The sequence below is a fragment of the Canis lupus genome, chromosome 6 (genome assembly GCF_003254725.2).
Source record: "Canis lupus dingo isolate Sandy chromosome 6, ASM325472v2, whole genome shotgun sequence".
NCBI classification, from domain to species: Eukaryota; Metazoa; Chordata; class Mammalia; order Carnivora; family Canidae; genus Canis; species Canis lupus.
Genome location: NC_064248.1, coordinates 39,204,733 through 39,222,031, shown reverse-complemented (window position 1 = coordinate 39,222,031; position 17,299 = coordinate 39,204,733). Strand labels below are relative to the sequence as shown.

General features: G+C 54.9%; 1 protein-coding gene, 1 long non-coding RNA gene and 1 pseudogene across 7 annotated transcripts in view; 2 read left to right on the top strand and 1 right to left on the bottom strand.

Annotated features, from left to right (window-relative positions):
- Positions 1-68: 68 nt before the first annotated feature.
- IFT140 (intraflagellar transport 140) overlaps positions 69-17,299 on the bottom strand; it is an 80,632-nt gene continuing 63,401 nt past the window's right edge. For all 6 annotated transcript variants that reach the window (XM_049111529.1, XM_025417040.3, XM_049111530.1 and 3 more), the window contains 12 exons: positions 13,706-13,883; positions 13,015-13,205; positions 12,676-12,771; positions 12,233-12,365; positions 12,014-12,157; positions 10,983-11,111; positions 10,726-10,908; positions 7,315-7,521; positions 6,837-7,049; positions 6,590-6,756; positions 5,400-5,541; positions 69-517 (listed from right to left, as the gene is read on the bottom strand). In XM_049111529.1, the coding sequence (XP_048967486.1) occupies positions 311-517; positions 5,400-5,541; positions 6,590-6,756; positions 6,837-7,049; positions 7,315-7,521; positions 10,726-10,908; positions 10,983-11,111; positions 12,014-12,157; positions 12,233-12,365; positions 12,676-12,771; positions 13,015-13,205; positions 13,706-13,883 (1,990 nt within the window). In that variant the 3' untranslated portion in view covers positions 69-310. The remainder of the gene's footprint in view (positions 518-5,399; positions 5,542-6,589; positions 6,757-6,836; positions 7,050-7,314; positions 7,522-10,725; positions 10,909-10,982; positions 11,112-12,013; positions 12,158-12,232; positions 12,366-12,675; positions 12,772-13,014; positions 13,206-13,705; positions 13,884-17,299) is intronic.
- Positions 406-4,514, top strand: LOC125755292 (uncharacterized). The gene is made up of 2 exons (XR_007411317.1): positions 406-541; positions 2,699-4,514. It is a non-coding gene; the product is annotated as an uncharacterized LOC125755292 (long non-coding RNA).
- Positions 16,917-17,024, top strand: LOC112641094 (small nucleolar RNA SNORA72; annotated as a pseudogene).

The following is a 17,299-nucleotide window of genomic DNA, read 5'->3' as shown; positions in this document are numbered from 1 at the left end:
AACTCAGAAGTGTGCTTAGGCGCTTGCCGTGTGCTGGGGACGAGGCACAGTGATATGCTAACATCGAGTTCTAGTTTTTTAGGCTTTATAATCTGGGAGACTTGGGAGACTGTCATGGAAAAAAATGGGACAACACCCTTCATAGTAAAGGGACCTCAGGGGCCAGGATGCCAGAAGGACATACACTGGCCCCTTCTAAGCAGGGTGGCCAGGGCCCTGGAGCGTCAAACCCAAGTTTTTATTTCAACAAGAAAGTCGGGCTCTTGCTACGAATCCTGGAAAGTTCCAAAGGAGCTGAAGGCAGTGGTTCTCAGGGGTCGTTCTCCACCTCCTCCAGCACCTCTTCGTCCATTTCCTTATGGTCCTCTGCGCTGTTGTGGTGGACCCGCTCTGGCACAGTGTGCATGAGAGGGATGCCCAGGCCCTGGTGCACGGCGTCCACAGTCCGCTGGTTCACGTAGTAGGACATGTTGGCAGAGGGCACTCGCTTCCGCATCTCCTCCAGATACTTGTAGGCCTGTGTCGGGACAGCCGTTACCAGGTTAGTTCACAGCAAAAACCCCAGAGCCCGCCCCCTTGGTCCTGGACTGGGTGCCCACCCCTGAGGCCATGAGGAGGACGGCTTCACAAGAGGGACCTGGGGGCAACTGGCTGTGACCGCCCAGCCTTTCTAAGGACTGGCGGTGTCCAAAGTTCAGGCTCTGACCATCTGTGCTGTCGGCTGTGATCAGCACTCGCAGCTGAGCAGGTACAGCCAGCTTCCCTGGGAAGTCCTGTGAGCGGCCTGTGTACGAGGACCCAAGTGTTTGGGGGCCATGCTCCCTGTAGATCTGCTCACCTGGACGCACCCAGGGAGACCTAAAGGAAGGATGCATTCACTCTGGAGATTGCCTGTCGGGTGGCAGGGCAGGCGGCAGTATGTAAATGGTCTGTCTTGTTTACTTTGACGGAGCATCACATCGACCCCAGCTAGGTGGGCCTGTGATTGAACTTAATGTGTGCGGGACGCTGGGTGGCTCAGCGGTTGAGCGTCTGCCTTGGGCTCAGGATGTGATCCTGGGGTCCCAGGATCCAGTCCTGCATCGGGCTCCCTGTAGGGAGCCTGCTTCTCCCTCTGCCTGTGTCTCTGCCTCTCTCTCTCTCTCTCTCTCTGTCTCTCATGAATAGATAAATTAAAAAAAAAAAAAAAAAAAAAAGGAACTTATCTGTGTGGTTCCCGATGTGGGACTTGATCCTGGGACTCCAGGATCATGCCCTGGGCCAAAGGCAGGCGCTCAACCACTGAGCTACCCAGGCTTCCCATATCTGTGTGGTTCTTGAACTTAAGGAAGTAAACCATGGTACCATCAGTGGTTTTCCTGTGGAACTTTCTCTGGTTCTGCCAGTGGGCATAAGTGGGAGAGGCTGGGGTCGGGGGATCCGAGGCAGGATAGCATGAGCCTCCCACAGAGCACCACACTTATATCTGCCCACACTGCCCACACCTGTCCACACATGCCTATGCCTGCCCACACCTGCTGTGCCATCTCATATCTGCCTACACCTGCCTGCATGTGTCCATACTTGCCTGTGTGCCCATACCTGCCCATGCCTGCTATACCTGACCACACCTGCCCATGCCTGCTGTGCTGGCTCACATCTGCCTATACCTGCCCACACCTGTCCACACATGCCAATGCCTGCCTGCACCTGCTGTGCTGCCTTACATCTGCCCACACCTGTCCATGCCTGACCACACCCACTGTCCCGGCTCACATCTGCCTACCCCTGCCCACACCTGCTGTCTGGCTCACATCTGCCTACACTTACCTGCATATGTCCACACTTGCCTATACCTGCCCACACGTGTCCATGCCTGCTATATCTGCCCACACCTAAGCATGAGGAGAGGAGCAGGTCTCGTGTGGTTTCTAAGGCTTACTGCCAAAGTACACTTTATATTAGTTCGGATGTGATTAAAATTTCTAGGAGCTCAACTTTTTTTTTTTTTTTTTACACAAGGAATGATAAGATTATCATTAAGATCTTAATGACTCTTAAAAAAAAATCTTAATGACTCTTAAGGATGTTAAAATTTCCAGAGCAATTTTATTTTGGGCAGACAGAACTAAGATATGAAAAGTAAGAGATAAAGATGAACACAGAAAAGCTATGGTTGTTGGAAGGACGGAGGACGGGCAGAGTGCAAGCCCCCAGGTGCTCTCAAGTGGGGGAGAAGGGGCACCCACACAGGAAGAGACTGGCTGCTGTGAGCCAGGTGCTGTGCCCAGGACATAGGAAAGTGGATCACAGCCAAGGCTTGGAGCTGCGGGGAGCAAGCGGAATTCAGGGCTGGGGATGGAGAAGCAAGGAGCTGCCAGAGACCACGGCGCCGTACTATGGCATGGGGCGTATCCCCCCCCCCCCCCATGTGCAGAGCTGGTTTCACAATGGGCAAGGCAGCAGTTTCCAGAAGGAAGGCGTGGTCATCAGACACAGATGATGGGTGATGAACACAGAAGTGCTCCTGGCTGTCCTGGCCGCTGAGGACACCCACTGTCTAGGGTCAGGGCTGGGCTCTGGCATGGTGGCAGTGGCTAGGTGAATGCGAGGGGGCAGTGGGAGATGTGGAGCAGGAACAGGCACCTTCTTTCCCCATCAGAGGACACTTAGGTGTGCCTACCTCCTCTCCACTCACAAATCTGTTTCTTTCTTTTAGGTTAAGATTGCTAAGTTCTGTAGGATCCAAACAAGACAGCAAAGAATCTGGCAAAATTAAGAGTGATGGGGGCTGACTTCAAGTCCCACCCAAGCTAATGTACTGAGCAGCGAGTCCTGCCATTGGCTGCCACGGGGGAGAACTAGGTCTCTAAGTTGAGTGGAGGGGAAGGAAGGAAGGAAGGAAGGAAGGAAGGAACAAACGAATGAATATCCTCTTTGCAGGAACATAACAGAATGCAGAGTCTCAACACTGGTTTGTCCACAGTGTCTGGGACATAAAAGAATTGCTGGATGCAAGAAGCAAGAAAAACCACGACTTACACTCGAAAGACAAGACAAATCATAGAGACTAACTGGACACGATCCAGAGCGTACTAGAAGGGCAAGTTTTAATGCCTGGTGAAAGGTAGGGACAGGAGCAGCATCAGAGTGGATACTGTCCAAGACTCATGAACTTGAAGCAAAAGCAAGGGCCAAATATAAAAATCAGAAAAAATTCTGGAAAATGAAAAGAGAAGAGAATCATTTGAGCCAAGACACAATCTACACAGATAATTGGAGTTCCATAGGGAGAGGACACAGAGAAAGAAGAGGACTTCCCACAGATGGACAGAAAACACTGGCAGGGCATCTGCCAGTCACGGAAAAGTACCTCGAATTCACAAGGGCCACAAGCAACGGAAGAAGACAAACCCTGCACAAAACAATGGGGGATGATTCGGACACTCAGAGGAGGAGATAAGCATATGACAAGGGGCTCAACGCTGCTAGTCTGGAGAGGGTACACTCAAGCCACATAGAGACTTCGCTCTGCACCCACTGGGACCGTGGGCATTAAAGGCCCATCATACCAAGTGTGGGCAGAGATGAGGGAGCACATCAGTGCAGTGTGAGCTCAACTCGTCCCTTCCGCGCGGGACACCATCTTTGGAAACGTGACTGAAGTTCAGGTGGTTTTACTCAGGCCTGGGTTTGTGGCAGATGTTTTCTCAGAAATGAACAAAGGCGGCCACCACTTCAAGGAAAATAGTAATGGGCCGTGTTTTCACTCAGGATAGAATGGGAGCTTTCACAAGAAGAATTTCAGAAACCTTAGGTATCAGCCACCAAGAGCTGGACATCCTCCCAAAACCTAAAGACTTTTCTGATGAGGTTGATGGTGATACCAGCAAACAGGATTTTTTGATTTCTATAATGAAACATGTTAACATTTGCTAATTTGGTGAAGCCATATTTTCCAGATGAACAACTTGCTGTTATAAAATGATGTGTGTGTAAAAGATTCAAGATGGACCAGCGAGCTGTAACGTAGGAGTATTACAACAACATCCCGACTTGGCAGCTGTTAAGAGGCCCCACTGGCTGAGTTTTGGTGTAGGCTCAAAAGTGGCCTGCGACTATCTGAGGGCCCGGCCTCTCTCACCTGCATACTGGTGTGAGGCTAGATTTTCTTCATGTATTTCAGCTAAAAAAAACCATTTGACCAAATTGAGAGCAGAAGCAGAAATGGAGAGTCCCTCCAGCTGTCCTCTAAGACATTACAGAGACCTGGAAACGTGCAAAACAGTGCTACTTTTCCTACTCGGTGTCCCAGTGCAAAGGGGTCCTGAGACCAAAATGTTTGGGCACCGCTGTGCTGAAATGAATCATCGAAATCCTTTAAAAGGGACAACCCGGGTGGCTCAACGGTTTAGCGCCGACTTCAGTCCAGGGCGTGATCCTGGAGACCCGGGATCGAGTCCCATGTCGGGCTCCCTGCATGGAGCCTGCTTCTCTCTCTGCCTGTGTCTCTGCCTCTCTCTCTCTCTCTGTGTATCTCTCATGAATAAATAAATAAAAATCTTAAAAAAAAAAAGAAAAAGAAAAAAGAAATCCTTCTACGAAGAAAGCTCCAGGCCCAGGTCAGCTCACTCATGCATTCTATCAAAACTGAAGAAAGAGGGATCCCTGGGTGGCGCAGCGGTTTGGCGCCTGCCTTTGGCCCAGGGCGCGATCCTGGAGATCCGGGATCGAATCCCACATCGGGCTCCCGGTGCATGGAGCCTGCTTCTCCCTCTGCCTGTGTCTCTGCCTCTCTCTCTCTCTCTGTGACTATCATAAATAAATAAATAAATATAAAAAAAAAACAAAAAAAAACTGAAGAAAGAAATAAGAACAATCTTAGCTAAACTCAGAGAATACAGGAGGCAGGCACGCTCCCAAGCACACACCATAAGGCTATAATAACCTTGACACCAACAACGAAGGAGACTCTACAAGAGAGAAACTAGAGAAAAGTCTGTCAGTTTCAGAAAACGTGAAACACACTAGCCGTATGACCCCGCTGTCCCAGCCCTGGGTGTCCAACCAAGTGTTAGTGAACTAAGGGGGAAGGCAAGATGGCTGCAACTCACATATCGCTCAGAAAAAATACCCATTTTATATATAAAATAGAAATATGAAAGCATACATATAGAATAAGTGTGGCAAAATGTTAAAAAGTGCCGAATCTAGTAAAGGGTATATCTGGGTTCTATTATTCTTGAAACTTCTCAGTTTGAAATGATTTCAAAGTCCAACAGGAACAGGAGAAGCGCCTCCTCACCAAGAGCTCCCAGCTCCCTTGGGCTCAGAGAGTGGGGACGGCCGTGGGTGCAGCCTTCCCACAGTCACCCTGGAGCACCCTGAAGCCCTCAGGCAGCCAGAGGCTGCAGCCTCACCATGTGGAACTCCTCCCCCTGCAGGTAGTGCTGCACCAGGAAGCCATAGACGTCCCCCATGCGGATGGTGCCTTCCAGCTCTGGCTCCTCCAGGAGCAGCTCACACTGCTTCACCGCCTCCTTGGGGTCCTCGGGGTACATCCTGCCGAGAGCAGAGTCGGTGAAGCCCAAACCCAGAACACTGCTGTGCATCAAGGCTCAGAGTGGCCTTGTGGCCCAAATGAGCAGCTCGGGTTGGCGGGACCAAACTTTTGTAAAGTCAATTCCCGAGAATGCAATGAATTCATTAATGAGTTCATTCATAAACTCACTGATTCATTTAATAAAAACTTACTAATAAATCATAGTCCTTGTACCGCGCTAGACTCAGCTTGTCACCCCAGGCCCCGCCTGGTTACCAGTCTGGTGGGGGACACTGTGAGGCAGGGGGGACATGGGGCACCCTGCCCGAGGTGGTCAGGCACAGGGTGAACAGTCCTTGCCGCCCATCGGCCCCCTCCCCCGCCAGCCCTCCTGCAGCCCAGCTCAGCAGATTTTCCAGGACTTAAACCTCCAAGCAGGGAGCCCCACTTTATACAACAGAGTTCAATATAGTTTTGGATCTTTTCTTCCAAAAGCTTGTTCCCAGATAAGGAAAATGCTTTCATTGGTTTAGGCAGAAGCTGAGCTCTGCTGCCCACACAGCGGGCTATTGGAAAAGCTGAATGAGTTGCCAATAGATAAAAACTGGCCTCATGTCCAAATTTAGATGCATGGTCTCTCCTGAAATAGCAACACCGTGCTGCCCCCAGCCTCCTCCTTCCTGTGGCCCCAGGTGGCATAGTGGCCCACCTGCTTGAAACCACTGAGCTGGAGTCCCGCTCACACCTGAGCAGGTCCCGGGCTCCCCTCAGACATCCACTCTCTTGACCTGCATCTGCCTCACCGCTCCCACCCCAGACTTCGCTTTCTGGAACGGTCTTCCTGGCAGTGTGCCCAGGTTTGGGGGATTCCCCAGGAGGAGCTCAGCACAAAGGAGGCAACATCATGTCCGTGTGTCCTACTTAGGGTCCACGGGGCTCCTCTGCGGAAACGCTCACTAGAAGTGAAACCAGTCTGGTCCCCGGCAGGCGGAGGGGTCTGGGGGCTCCACGGGGCCCGAGGTGTAGCCCACTCTGTATCCCCGCTTCCTCGCTCTGCTGTGAACACACCTTCGGGCCTGGATGAACCTCTTCACCAGCGTCATCTTGCTCTGCAGCTGGGCCAGCTTGGTCTCCTGATCCAGGGGGCTCTGAGCCTTGGCCTTGGAGAGGCACTTGTGGGCCTCGGTCAGCGCCCCGTGGGCTTTGTCGTAGTTCTGGTACTCATCGATCTCCACCTACATGGAGAAGGCCGGTCAGGGCCCACAGGGCTCCACAACCCTCCCGGGGGTCCTGGCTCTGGGAGGAGGCTCTGTACCTGGGCACAGGCATCGTAGAAGCCGGCCAGAAGGTCTAGGGCGCGCCCCTTGGTGTAGAAGCTGATGATGTTCTTCATGATCTCCGGCTCCTTCTGCCAGTCCAGGGACTGCAGGTAGTTGGCAGCCATGATGTAGATTTCCTTTTGCCTCGAGACGCCTGCAAAGAACACGATTTTCTCCGTGTCCCCAGACTTCAGCAGTGCTCTCATGGCCTAGATGAGGAAGAGGAAGAGGGGGCTGGGCTCAGAGCCTGTGGTGAAGGTCCCCCAGCCCTCCCCCAAGGATCACACAGGATTTTACAAGAGGGAGCTCAGGGCTCCTCCGTGCACCGTGTCCTGGGAAGCCCTGGCTGGGGAAACTCATGCCCAAGAGCTGCACTCAGGTCAGATGGAAACCCAACCGTGGGGACACCGCTCCCAACTGGCGGTGGAAGCCACACGCTGGTTGACGTGACGGGCCGCCCGGGCCAGCGCTCACCTTCAGCTTGTTCCCTGCCTGCGTGTACTTCTTGGTCGCCAGGTGGTAGTTGCCTTGGCGCATGCAGCAGTTCGCAATCTGCTCCAGCAGCTGGCGCCGGGACTCTTCAGACAGGTCCTTGGAGTCCTTGGACACGGTCATCTTTTCGGCCATCTCCTCGGTGATGGTCATGTTCTGCTCCAGGCAAAGCCGCAGGGCTTCGTGATACTGCAGGGCGCCACAGAAGCCGGCAAGGGGCGGTTACCGCCGGGTGGCAGGGGAGGCCAGGCCCTCAGCCCAGTGGCAGCCCCTGCCTGCGGCCCGCCGTGCACGTGAAAGGGCAAGGATGGGATGCGCTCACCGGGCACAGGCCGACACTCAGCCATGTGATTCACACTCTTAACACCCTGAGATGCAATGAGGGGAACGTGGAGCTCAAAATAATAGTGTGTTGGTTGTGGGAGGAAAAGAAACCAGAAACCAATTTTCTCCTACACTGCTTTTCTATTTTTTAGGCTAAGGGTTTTGATTAATCTTCTTAAAAATGTAAGAGAAATTTTATGCCCTCCACTAAATAACATGTATTGGACAAAAAAAAAAAACAAAACAACACGTATATCCTGGAGGCAATCCCATCTCCGTATGTAAGAGGCTGCTTGGTGCTCCGCCACAGCGAGAGCAGGGACATCCCCAGTGGTCCTGCCCGCAGCAGAGAGCTGGTCCAGCCATCGAGTGTGTGTCACCCCACGCATGCAAATGTGCAGAAGACGGATCCCAAGGATGGGACGCGCCAAGTGGAGGGATGTCTAAGTTCTATGGAGACAGGCACTGCCTGTAGAGTCTGCTCCCACAACAGGCTGGCAGGTCTGCCAAGCTTTTCACCTTTATTGGCCTAATTTAGGGCAAATAGGACCTCTGTGAGTTTTGTTTTGTTTTTTTTTTTTTTTTCCTCTGTGAGTTTTGATCTGTAGTTCTCTTACTACGGATGAGGCTAAGTATCTGATGTTCTGGAACCGCCCACATTTTCTTCTTAAAATAAATTGTCCATATTCTTTGTCCTTTTCTTTTGAGTTGTTGGCAAATTTCTTACTGGTTCATAGGAACACCATATATGTTAGGAAAATTAGAATTTGGGACGGAGGTAGGATACCTTTTTCCCCCATTTTATTATTTAACTTTAACCTTTTTTAAATAAAGATTTTATTTATTCATGAGAGACACAGGGAAAGAGAGAGAGAGAGGCAGAGACACAGGCAGAGGGAGAAGCAGGCTCCATGCAGGGAACCCGATGCGGGACTCGATTCCTGGACTCCCGGATCATGTCCTGAGCCAAAGGCAGGCGCTAAACTGCTGAGCCACCCAGGGATCCCTAACTTTAACTTTTTAAAAAAATTTTTATTTTATTTATTTATGATAGGCGCACAGCGAGAGAGAGAGAGAGAGAGGCAGAGACATAGGCAGAGGGAGAAGCAGGCTCCACGCACCGGGAGCCCGACGTGGGATTCGATCCCAGGTCTCCAGGATCGCACCCTGGGCCAAAGGCAGGTGCTAAACTGCTGCGCCACCCAGGGATCCCCAACTTTAACTTTTTTTTTTTTTAATTTTTATTTATTTATGATAGTCACAGAGAGAGAGAGAGGCAGAGACACAGGCAGAGGGAGAAGCAGGCTCCATGCACCGGGAGCCCGACGTGGGATTCGATCCTGGGTCTCCAGGATCGCACCCTGGGCCAAAGGCAGGAGCCAAACTGCTGCGCCACCCAGGGATCCCCAACTTTAACTTTTTTATGGTGCTTTTCCTAGGTGCTATTTTCAGATTTACATTTGGCCGGATGGATCAGTCCTTCCCCTGGGGGTTTAGCTTTTGAATCATATTTAGAAGACACCTTTCCTCTTTTGAGATCGTATAAGACATCCGTGGCTTCTGGTGGAACAGCTGCTGTTTTGCTGACACACTTAAGTCTCAGACCCAGCTGGAATTTACTGGGATGCAGGAGATAAGTGGGGTTTACCTTTGTGTTTTCCCAAGCGGCTGCCCGGTCGCATCAAGTCCCTTTACTGGACGGGTCACCCCCTGCCCGTTGCTGCGAAACGCTCCCCTGCACATACTCGACGTGCATGTGTAAGTGGCTCTATGTCTGAATTTTCTAAGATTTTCCCACTCACCCGTAGGCCTGATCACATACCAATCGTTCTACCTGTCATGTATGTTACAATCTGGGGGCTTAATCATGTCCTGTTAATCTTCCAGATTCTTCCTGGCTGTTGTGGCTTATCTGGTTTTCACTGCAAAACTATAGAATCCACTTATCTGGTTAGAGAAAGCCCTGTGGTATTTCTCCTGGGGTCAGATTAGGTCTGAGGCTGCCTTAGGGAGGGTAGACACATGTATCTTTCAGGTCTTTCTGGAAGACGTGATCAAGAATTCTGTGTTGCTCAACAGTGAGGCACTAAACTGTAAACATAATTCTGGCTTCAGGAGAAAGACCTTACAATTTGGACAGGCTAATTTTGCATGATTAACAATCTCCTATGTCTTCCCTCAGTGCCTATCGGGAGAATCTATCTACTTAAACAATGTCAGGGCCACACATGAGGACAGCCTCTTTTGAACGCTAGAAGAAAGTGCCGGTGAGGATGTGGTGGCATCAGGGGGTGCAGCTAGGGTTGGGATATACGCCGGGGCAGCTGGGTGGAAGGACGTCTGGGGGTCCCTCGAACAACTAGAACCGAGTTACCAGACGATGTGGCAATTCTGGTTCTGGGTAAACACCCGGAAGAATGGAAAACAGTGTTCTGAAGAGAGATGTGTACGCTTGTGTTCACAGAAGCGTGGTTCACAGGAGCCAAGAGGTGGAGGCTGCCCACGGCCGTGGAAGGACATCCTGACACCTGCTACCACATGGATGAACCCTGACGACAGGACATTCAGGTAAACAAGAGGGACCCAGAAGGACAAATCCTGTATGACTCCACTTATATACAGTCCTTGGAGTCGTCCAATTCATAGACACAGAAGGCAGGTGGAGGGTGCCAGGGGCTGGGGAGCTGGTTGACAGGGACAGTGCTTGTGGTACAAGATAAAGGAGGTGCCTAGAGATGGCTCTCACCACAGCGTGAACATACTTGACAACACTAAGCTGCATTCTCACATTTCAGAGTGTGTACTTTACCACATATACAGAAAAGGTGAGTTTGCCTCCCTGGTCCTGGTGTGAAGACACTCATGAAATGGGCAGTGAGCGCACACCTGGACCGGCCGTACAAGGCGAGCCTGTCCCTAGCGCTCCTTCACCAGGGCAAGTGGGAGCCACAGGCTTCTTGTGAAGTCGCAACCATGAGAGATGGTGAAGCCACATGCACTGTCTTTGGAAAAGGCGTCCCCCTGGCTTCGGGGCCCGAGTGGGTGCCAAGCGGGTGCTGCCAACCGTACCTTCTTTGCAGCCAGCAGCAGCTCCACCGCCTTCTCGTACTGGCTGTGCTCGATGAAGAAATCCGAACAGCGGGCCAGGAGGGCGGGGTCCGACCTCTCGTCCAGGTCCTCTGCTATGAGCTGCAGAGCCACGAACTGCTGGGTGGCGAAGGCCAGCTCCAGGGCCTTGGAGAAGTGGCCGGCCTGCGGATGGTGGGTACTCTGAGCAGCTGCCCAAGCCCCAGGTCCCGCGAAGACCCGAGTGGCCCCCGGCTCACCTTGTGGTACAGCATGACCGCCCTGTCCATGTGCTCGCCCTTGTCTTCGTAGTAGAGCGCCGCCTCGGTCATATCCTCAGGGGAGCTCAGCAGAGCCAGGTTCATGAGCTGGTCGTCCAGGCCATTCTCCTGTGGGGGACGGGATGCCCAGGGCTTCCTGTACAGGTCTGCTTTGGGTGCCCTGGGGGAGCCCACTGCCTCCACCCTGGCACACCGCTGGTCCATGTGACTAAGGTTTCTTTTCTTTTTTTCTTTTCTTTCTTTTCTTTTCTTTCTTTTCTTTTCTTTTCTTTTCTTTCTTTCTTTCTTTCTTTTCTTTCTTCCTCCCTCCCTTCCTTCCTTCCTTCCTTCCTTCCTTCCTTCCTTCCTTCCTTCCTTCCTTTCTTTCTTTCTTCTTTCAGATTTTATTTACTTGAGAGTGAGTGAGAGAGAAGTGGGGAGGGGCAGCGGGAGAGGGAGAAGCAGGCTCCCCACTGAGCAGGGAGCCTGATGTGGGGCTCGATCCTGGGGTCATGAGGTGAGCCGAAGGCAGATGCTTCACCCACTGGGCCATTCACATGCCCCCATGACTATGGTTTCTAACCAGTATCAGAATGTCTCACGCGGTCTGTGTACCAGAATTTTGGGGAGCTTCCTTCTTATTGTGTTAGCGGAACATTACAGGAAGCGTGTGACATGAGGGCTTTCCGAGCTCTGGGTTGGAACACTTTGACGTATGCAGAAGGTCCTTCCTGCTCTTTACAGGCCATGAGAAAGGAGCCACTCTGAGTGCTGGCTGGAGAGCCGCGGCGGCTACAGGGCTTCTCAGGGAGAACTCTGCTCTTTGGCAAACACCCAGGGGGACTGAGACCAGTGGGAGGAGGGGCGTGGTGGAAACAGGCCCTCAGCGGTGGGGGGGCGGACATGGCGCTCACCATATGGTTCTCTTCTTGTTTGAAATGCTCTTGTCAGAATGTGGACAACAGCAGGGGCCCCTTTCCCCACCTGCCCCACATTGACCAGCAGAGGCCACACACCGCCGCCCCGCCTACCTTGCACAGGCGGATGGCGTTGTTGAAGGCTTGCGCCCGCGTGTAGAAGTGCACGGCCTGCCTCACCTCCTCCTGGCTCTCGTACTGACGGGCCAGGTGATAGGATGCGGCCCAGTTTCCGCTCTCGTTGGCTATCTCAGCAGCCTAGAAAGACAGCAGGGAGCCCTGGGGCTGTGTCTCCGCCTCCCCACACCCAGCGGGGCCCCGGGATGCTCCTACCTTCTGAATGTTGCCCTGGAAGCAGTAGATGCGGACCAGGGAGAAGTAGTCCTGTGCCAGCTCGTAGTAGTGCAGCGCAGCGTCCATCTCAGCCTGGCTCTCCAGGTACTGGGCCCACCACCTCCACAGGGTCCTGGGAGAAGCCCGCACGCCCCACTCAGGCCCTGTGCCCCGTGGAAAGGAGCCCTGGGTCCCCAGCACCACCCTCATAGTGCCTTCATGCGGCCAGCTGCCAGGAGAGAGTGTGCTAGCTGGGTAACAGGGCCAGGAGCGAGGTCCTGGGGTCTACAGGAAAGGCCCCACCCCAGCAGGCTGGGGACCAGCTCCAAGGGAGATCTGTGCCTCACCTGCTCCCATGGGAAGCAACAGAAGGAGGTCCCCGGGCACCACAGCAAACCCACCGTCCATCCACTGGCCATCTGAGGTCCAGTGGTGACACTCACTTGTCCTTCATCTTATTGATATAGAGCTCCAGAGACTGCAGGTCCTCTGAGAGCATCCTGGGGACCTCAAAGCGGTGGGTGTCGGACTTCTCATAGCTGCAAGAGGAAAGAAACAGCTGCTCCTCCCTATGCTCTCAGCACTTGTGGCAGTGCCCAGCTGCTCACGGCACTGCGGTGGCACAGCCAGCTTCCCCAGAGACCTGCAACCTGGAAATGGCTGGGAGGGGGGCTGTGTCTGACATTCTCCTGAGGAGACTGGGCTCAAGGTCACCTGCAGGCCCGGAAGGCCGCCACCTGTCCTGAGCCCGTGCCCTAGTCCAAAAGGGGCTCCACGCTTACTAGCTGAGGGCCAGGCCGCGGTCGGCGCTCGCCTCCAGGTGCCGGGCGTAGTTGTAGTAGGTGGTGCGCAGATGAATGCGATCATGGAGCTCTGCGACTTCCACAGCCTTCTGCCACTGGTCAGAGGCCTGGTACAACTTGTTCAGGAGATCGTAGCGCCCGCACTTCCTGTACAGCTGCTCGGCGTCCTCCTGGAGATGGGAGAGCCCGCATCAGCACTTGCGCTCCAGGAGAGCTGCCCGTGCTCCTCTGTGAGCAGGGACGCCACACGCCAACGTGGCACTGTCCCACGGTGAAAAGGCAACACTGACTGATGTGTCAGCCAGGAAGGCTGGGGGGGCCACCCCTCCATGCTGGCAAGGAGACCCCCCTGCTGCAAGGCCTGGTGTGCAGGAGCTGACATGGGTGGGTGCCTGCCTGTCCCCTTTCTTACAGGGGGTCTGCCCCCATCCCACCCACTCCCTGGGTGCACGAGTCAGGAGCTCCATGCATGTGCAAGAGATGGGGAGGACTCGGGTAGAGGAGAGAGGGCCCCCTGGCGCCGCAGTGGGCTCGCTCTGCCTTTTGGCTCAAGCTAGCTTGAGGGGGGTTTCTCTGCTCTGCTACCGAATGGCCCAGACAAGCACTGGCCGGCCAGCCCTTCCCTCCGCCGTCTGCCGGCCTGCCCACTCCAGGGCGGCTCCCGACTCACCAGCATGCCCAGCTGAATGGCCAGCATGGCCACTCTGGCCTCCAACTCCGGCTCCTGCTCGGCCTCCCGCAGCGCTCGGGCTCCACGCGCATGGCCCATGTTCCCCAGGCACACCTTGGCAACGTCTAGCCGCTGGGTCTTCACGCACATGCGCGCCATGTTCTCCCAGACAGCCTCACTGTGTCAGGGACACGGCAGCTCTGTGAGCTCACAGCCCTTGCACTCCTGGCTTCCCTGAGACATGTGCCAGATGGGCGTCACTGGCACAGCAACATGGCAAACCAGATTCCCACTCCCCCCTTGGCCGAGGGCCACCTGTGGGTCCCCTGCAGCTGATGGGGATGGACCCTCTCAGGCCGCCCACATACCACTTGCCTCCCTGCTTTGATGGCTGTCTGGCTGGCAAATGCTCCTCTGCGCCACACCTGCCTGGACCCTCTGCTGGACCCTCCGGCAGGGGACCCACAGGGAGAAGGGGCGTAGGGCCTTCACACCCCAGCGGAGCCCCAGCCCCAGTGCCCCTGAGGACCCGCACAGGATGCCTGGTATGGGGTCTGTTGGTGTGCCCCTGGCCTGGGCTGAACAGAGGTGGGGGTCCTGGGGATGATCCCGCACATGCCCAGAACTCCATCCTTGTCCTTGTGCTCACAGGCTGCCGCAGGGCTCTATGCAGCCCCACTGGGGAGGTTTGGACACACAGGTCCGTCCCCCCGGTATTAGCCTTCTAGCAAGTTGTCTGCTGCCAACATGGATGGGGGGGCTCGCAACCTCCCTGAAGGTCACAGTCTCCTGTGAGTCTCGAAACCTCTGCTGCAGAGCCGCTACCCCTTGGGAAACCACGCTCCACAAAATTCAGGGGTCCTGGGGTTGCAGACCCTGTGCTCAGACCCGATGCTCTCTAAATATAAGTGTGGACTCTGCACAACGCAGTCAAGACAACGGGCGGCGGGGTCTGATGCTCCCTGGGCTCCCAGCAGCCTTGACGAGCCTGATGGCCAAGGAAGGGCCAGGACAGGTTTTGGGGCAGGACAGACCTCTCAGGTTTCCTGACACATGGGAGCCAGGTGAAGACAGCCCCAGGAGTCGGCCCGGAGCACTCGCAGGCGCGCCTGTGGTCCAAGTGCGCATCTAGGCACCCTTCCTTGTGAGCGCACGTACACGGTGGTAGGTTCCTTTGGGTCCTGCTAGAACTTTAATTCACTGCTTATAGGAGGGATGGCAGGAAAGTGCGGGGCAGACCGGTGGGCTTTGGCAAAGACAGTCGGTGAGGGGACCCCGTGCACCGTTGGGTGGCAATGCCCCTGGTGACCTAGCACAGGGCCCCCCTCAGCCCCGTGGGCACTTTACCCGGTACCAGCCTCCTTCCCCGGCACTCACTCGGGAATTCAGGCGGTGGCAGCGGCTGAGAGCAGAAGCCCCACGAAACCTGTGTGGCTGGCTTTGCCCTTGTCGGCCAAGGCTTTGGGCAAGAATCACCTTCTCTGCCCTCAATTCCCTCCCCAGCAGCAAGCTTCTGGTGGGGGAAGTGGGGGCAGCAGGGTGCCCTGGTCACAGTTGGACTCAGGAGGTGGCTCTTCGCTCACAGAACGGATGCACAGCTGCCAGTCCCCTGGCGGGCGGGCGGGCAAGTGCTGCAGAGCAGGCACTGCCGGGACAAGCCCCTCCCTTCTCCCTTTCCAGATGGTTCTGCCTGGGAACCGTAAGATGCCCCCTGCCCCAGGACCCACGTGGGGGCATGGACGAGGCCTCCACACCCTCTCCCCACCCTCTGCACAGTCCAGAAAACAGACGGCTGATATCTGCATGCGTTTCAAGTGGAAAACTGGAATAAGCAGAGAAACTCAGCAGCCCATCCCAGAGCCTTCCCTGACTCAGTTTCCCTGTGTGTCCCTGGGCCTGCGGTGTGCAGGAGTGGCCCCACTGCTCCCATGCCACCCTCCGAGCTGAACCACCAGTGGCCATCCCCTCGCCCGGGGTGGGGGGCTGGGGGGAGCCTGCCCTGAAGCGGCAGCCAGAGACCCAGGGCCAGGGAAGGGCCCCCGCCACCCACCACTGCAGGATGGGGTTTTGAACAGCTGCCACCCCCACAGCTCCAGCCCTTCCTGTCGTCCTGCCGGCAACGATCTCACATCTGCACTTCATCAACATGAAGCTGCAGACGCCAGAGCACGCAGGCTGCCGAGGGGCCCGGCCTGGAGATGGCCCCCTTTCTGGAAAGCTCTGACTTGAGAGCTGCCAGAACTGGCCCTGGAGGCCCCTCTTCTCAGGCCTGCAGGGTCACGGCTTCCCCGTCCACCGAGCAGCCGAAGCGTCTCTGCCCCAAGACAAAGCTCCTGCCCGCCCCACTGCCTGTGCAGGAACAGGGCAGGCGCCCCGGTGTTGCAGCTGCACTGTGCCCGCCCGGTGCCCCACATGCACAACTCGGGAGGACGGGGAGGGCCCTCAGGAGGTCTGGTGTCCAGGTGGGCCCCATGGTCACATGGTCACATATGAGTGAAGAGCCCACATGGGGTTACCCCTCTCCTCTGTAGGCAGGGCCTCCCGGCCTCACCTGGCAAGGGAGCTGGATGGAGCTGATCCAGCAGGCACCAAAGACCCCCCCCAAAGATAAGTGATTTAAATAAATTATGGTGGTGGCGTTGGGAGAGCCTCCTTGCGGAGGTGACCCGCTGCACCCTGTGCTTAGGGACTCAGTGGTCCTAGTCTTCTGGGGAGAAGGGGGCCATGTGCAGAGGGCTATGGTGTCCCCCTGGAGCCCCCAGGACACTGGAGCAGAGACGGGAGAGCGGAACACAGGCTAAGGAGAGGACGTGGGAGCAAGAACTCAGCTGATGCATCTGCTACAAATTCGGCTGGGAAAAATGCTGAAATAGGCCAGATCCCTCCGGGACTGGAAGGGAAGATGATTCTCCAAAGACCCCCTGCCTTTCAGGGACACAGGCTTGGTGGGGCAGGGAGCCACACCTTGCCTGCTGCGGTTGCAGAGCCCCCTACAAACAAGTGATCCAAAGTAATGGAGGGGGGATCCCTGGGTGGCGCAGCGGTTTAGCGCCTGCCTTTGGCCCAGGGCGCGATCCTGGAGACCCGGGATCGAATCCCACGTCGGGCTCCCGGTGCATGGAGCCTGCTTCTCCCTCTGCCTGTGTCTCTGCGCCCCTCCCCTCTCTATCATAAGTAAATAAAAAAAAAAAAAAAACAAAGTAATGGAGGGCCATGAATATTTTTGCTGTTCTGATTTTGTAACAATCAGGGCAGGTAAACATTCACTAAATTAAGACCACGTATGTGGGACACCTGGGTGGCTCAGCAGTTGAGCACCTGCCTTTGGTCCAGGGATCGAGTCCCGCATCGGGCTCTGCACAGGGAGCCTACTTCTACCTCTGCCTGTGTCTCTGCCTCTCTCATGAATAAATAAAATCTTAAAAAAAAAGAAAAGAACACTTATGTGTCCACACACCTAGTTCTTTCCCCGCGTCTGGTTTTATCAACACTGGTGATAGATGAAGTCTGATTTATATGATGCATTTTTTTTAAGGTTTTATTTACTTGAGAGAGTGCACGAGAGAGCGTAAGCATGCATGCGCAGGGGCTGGG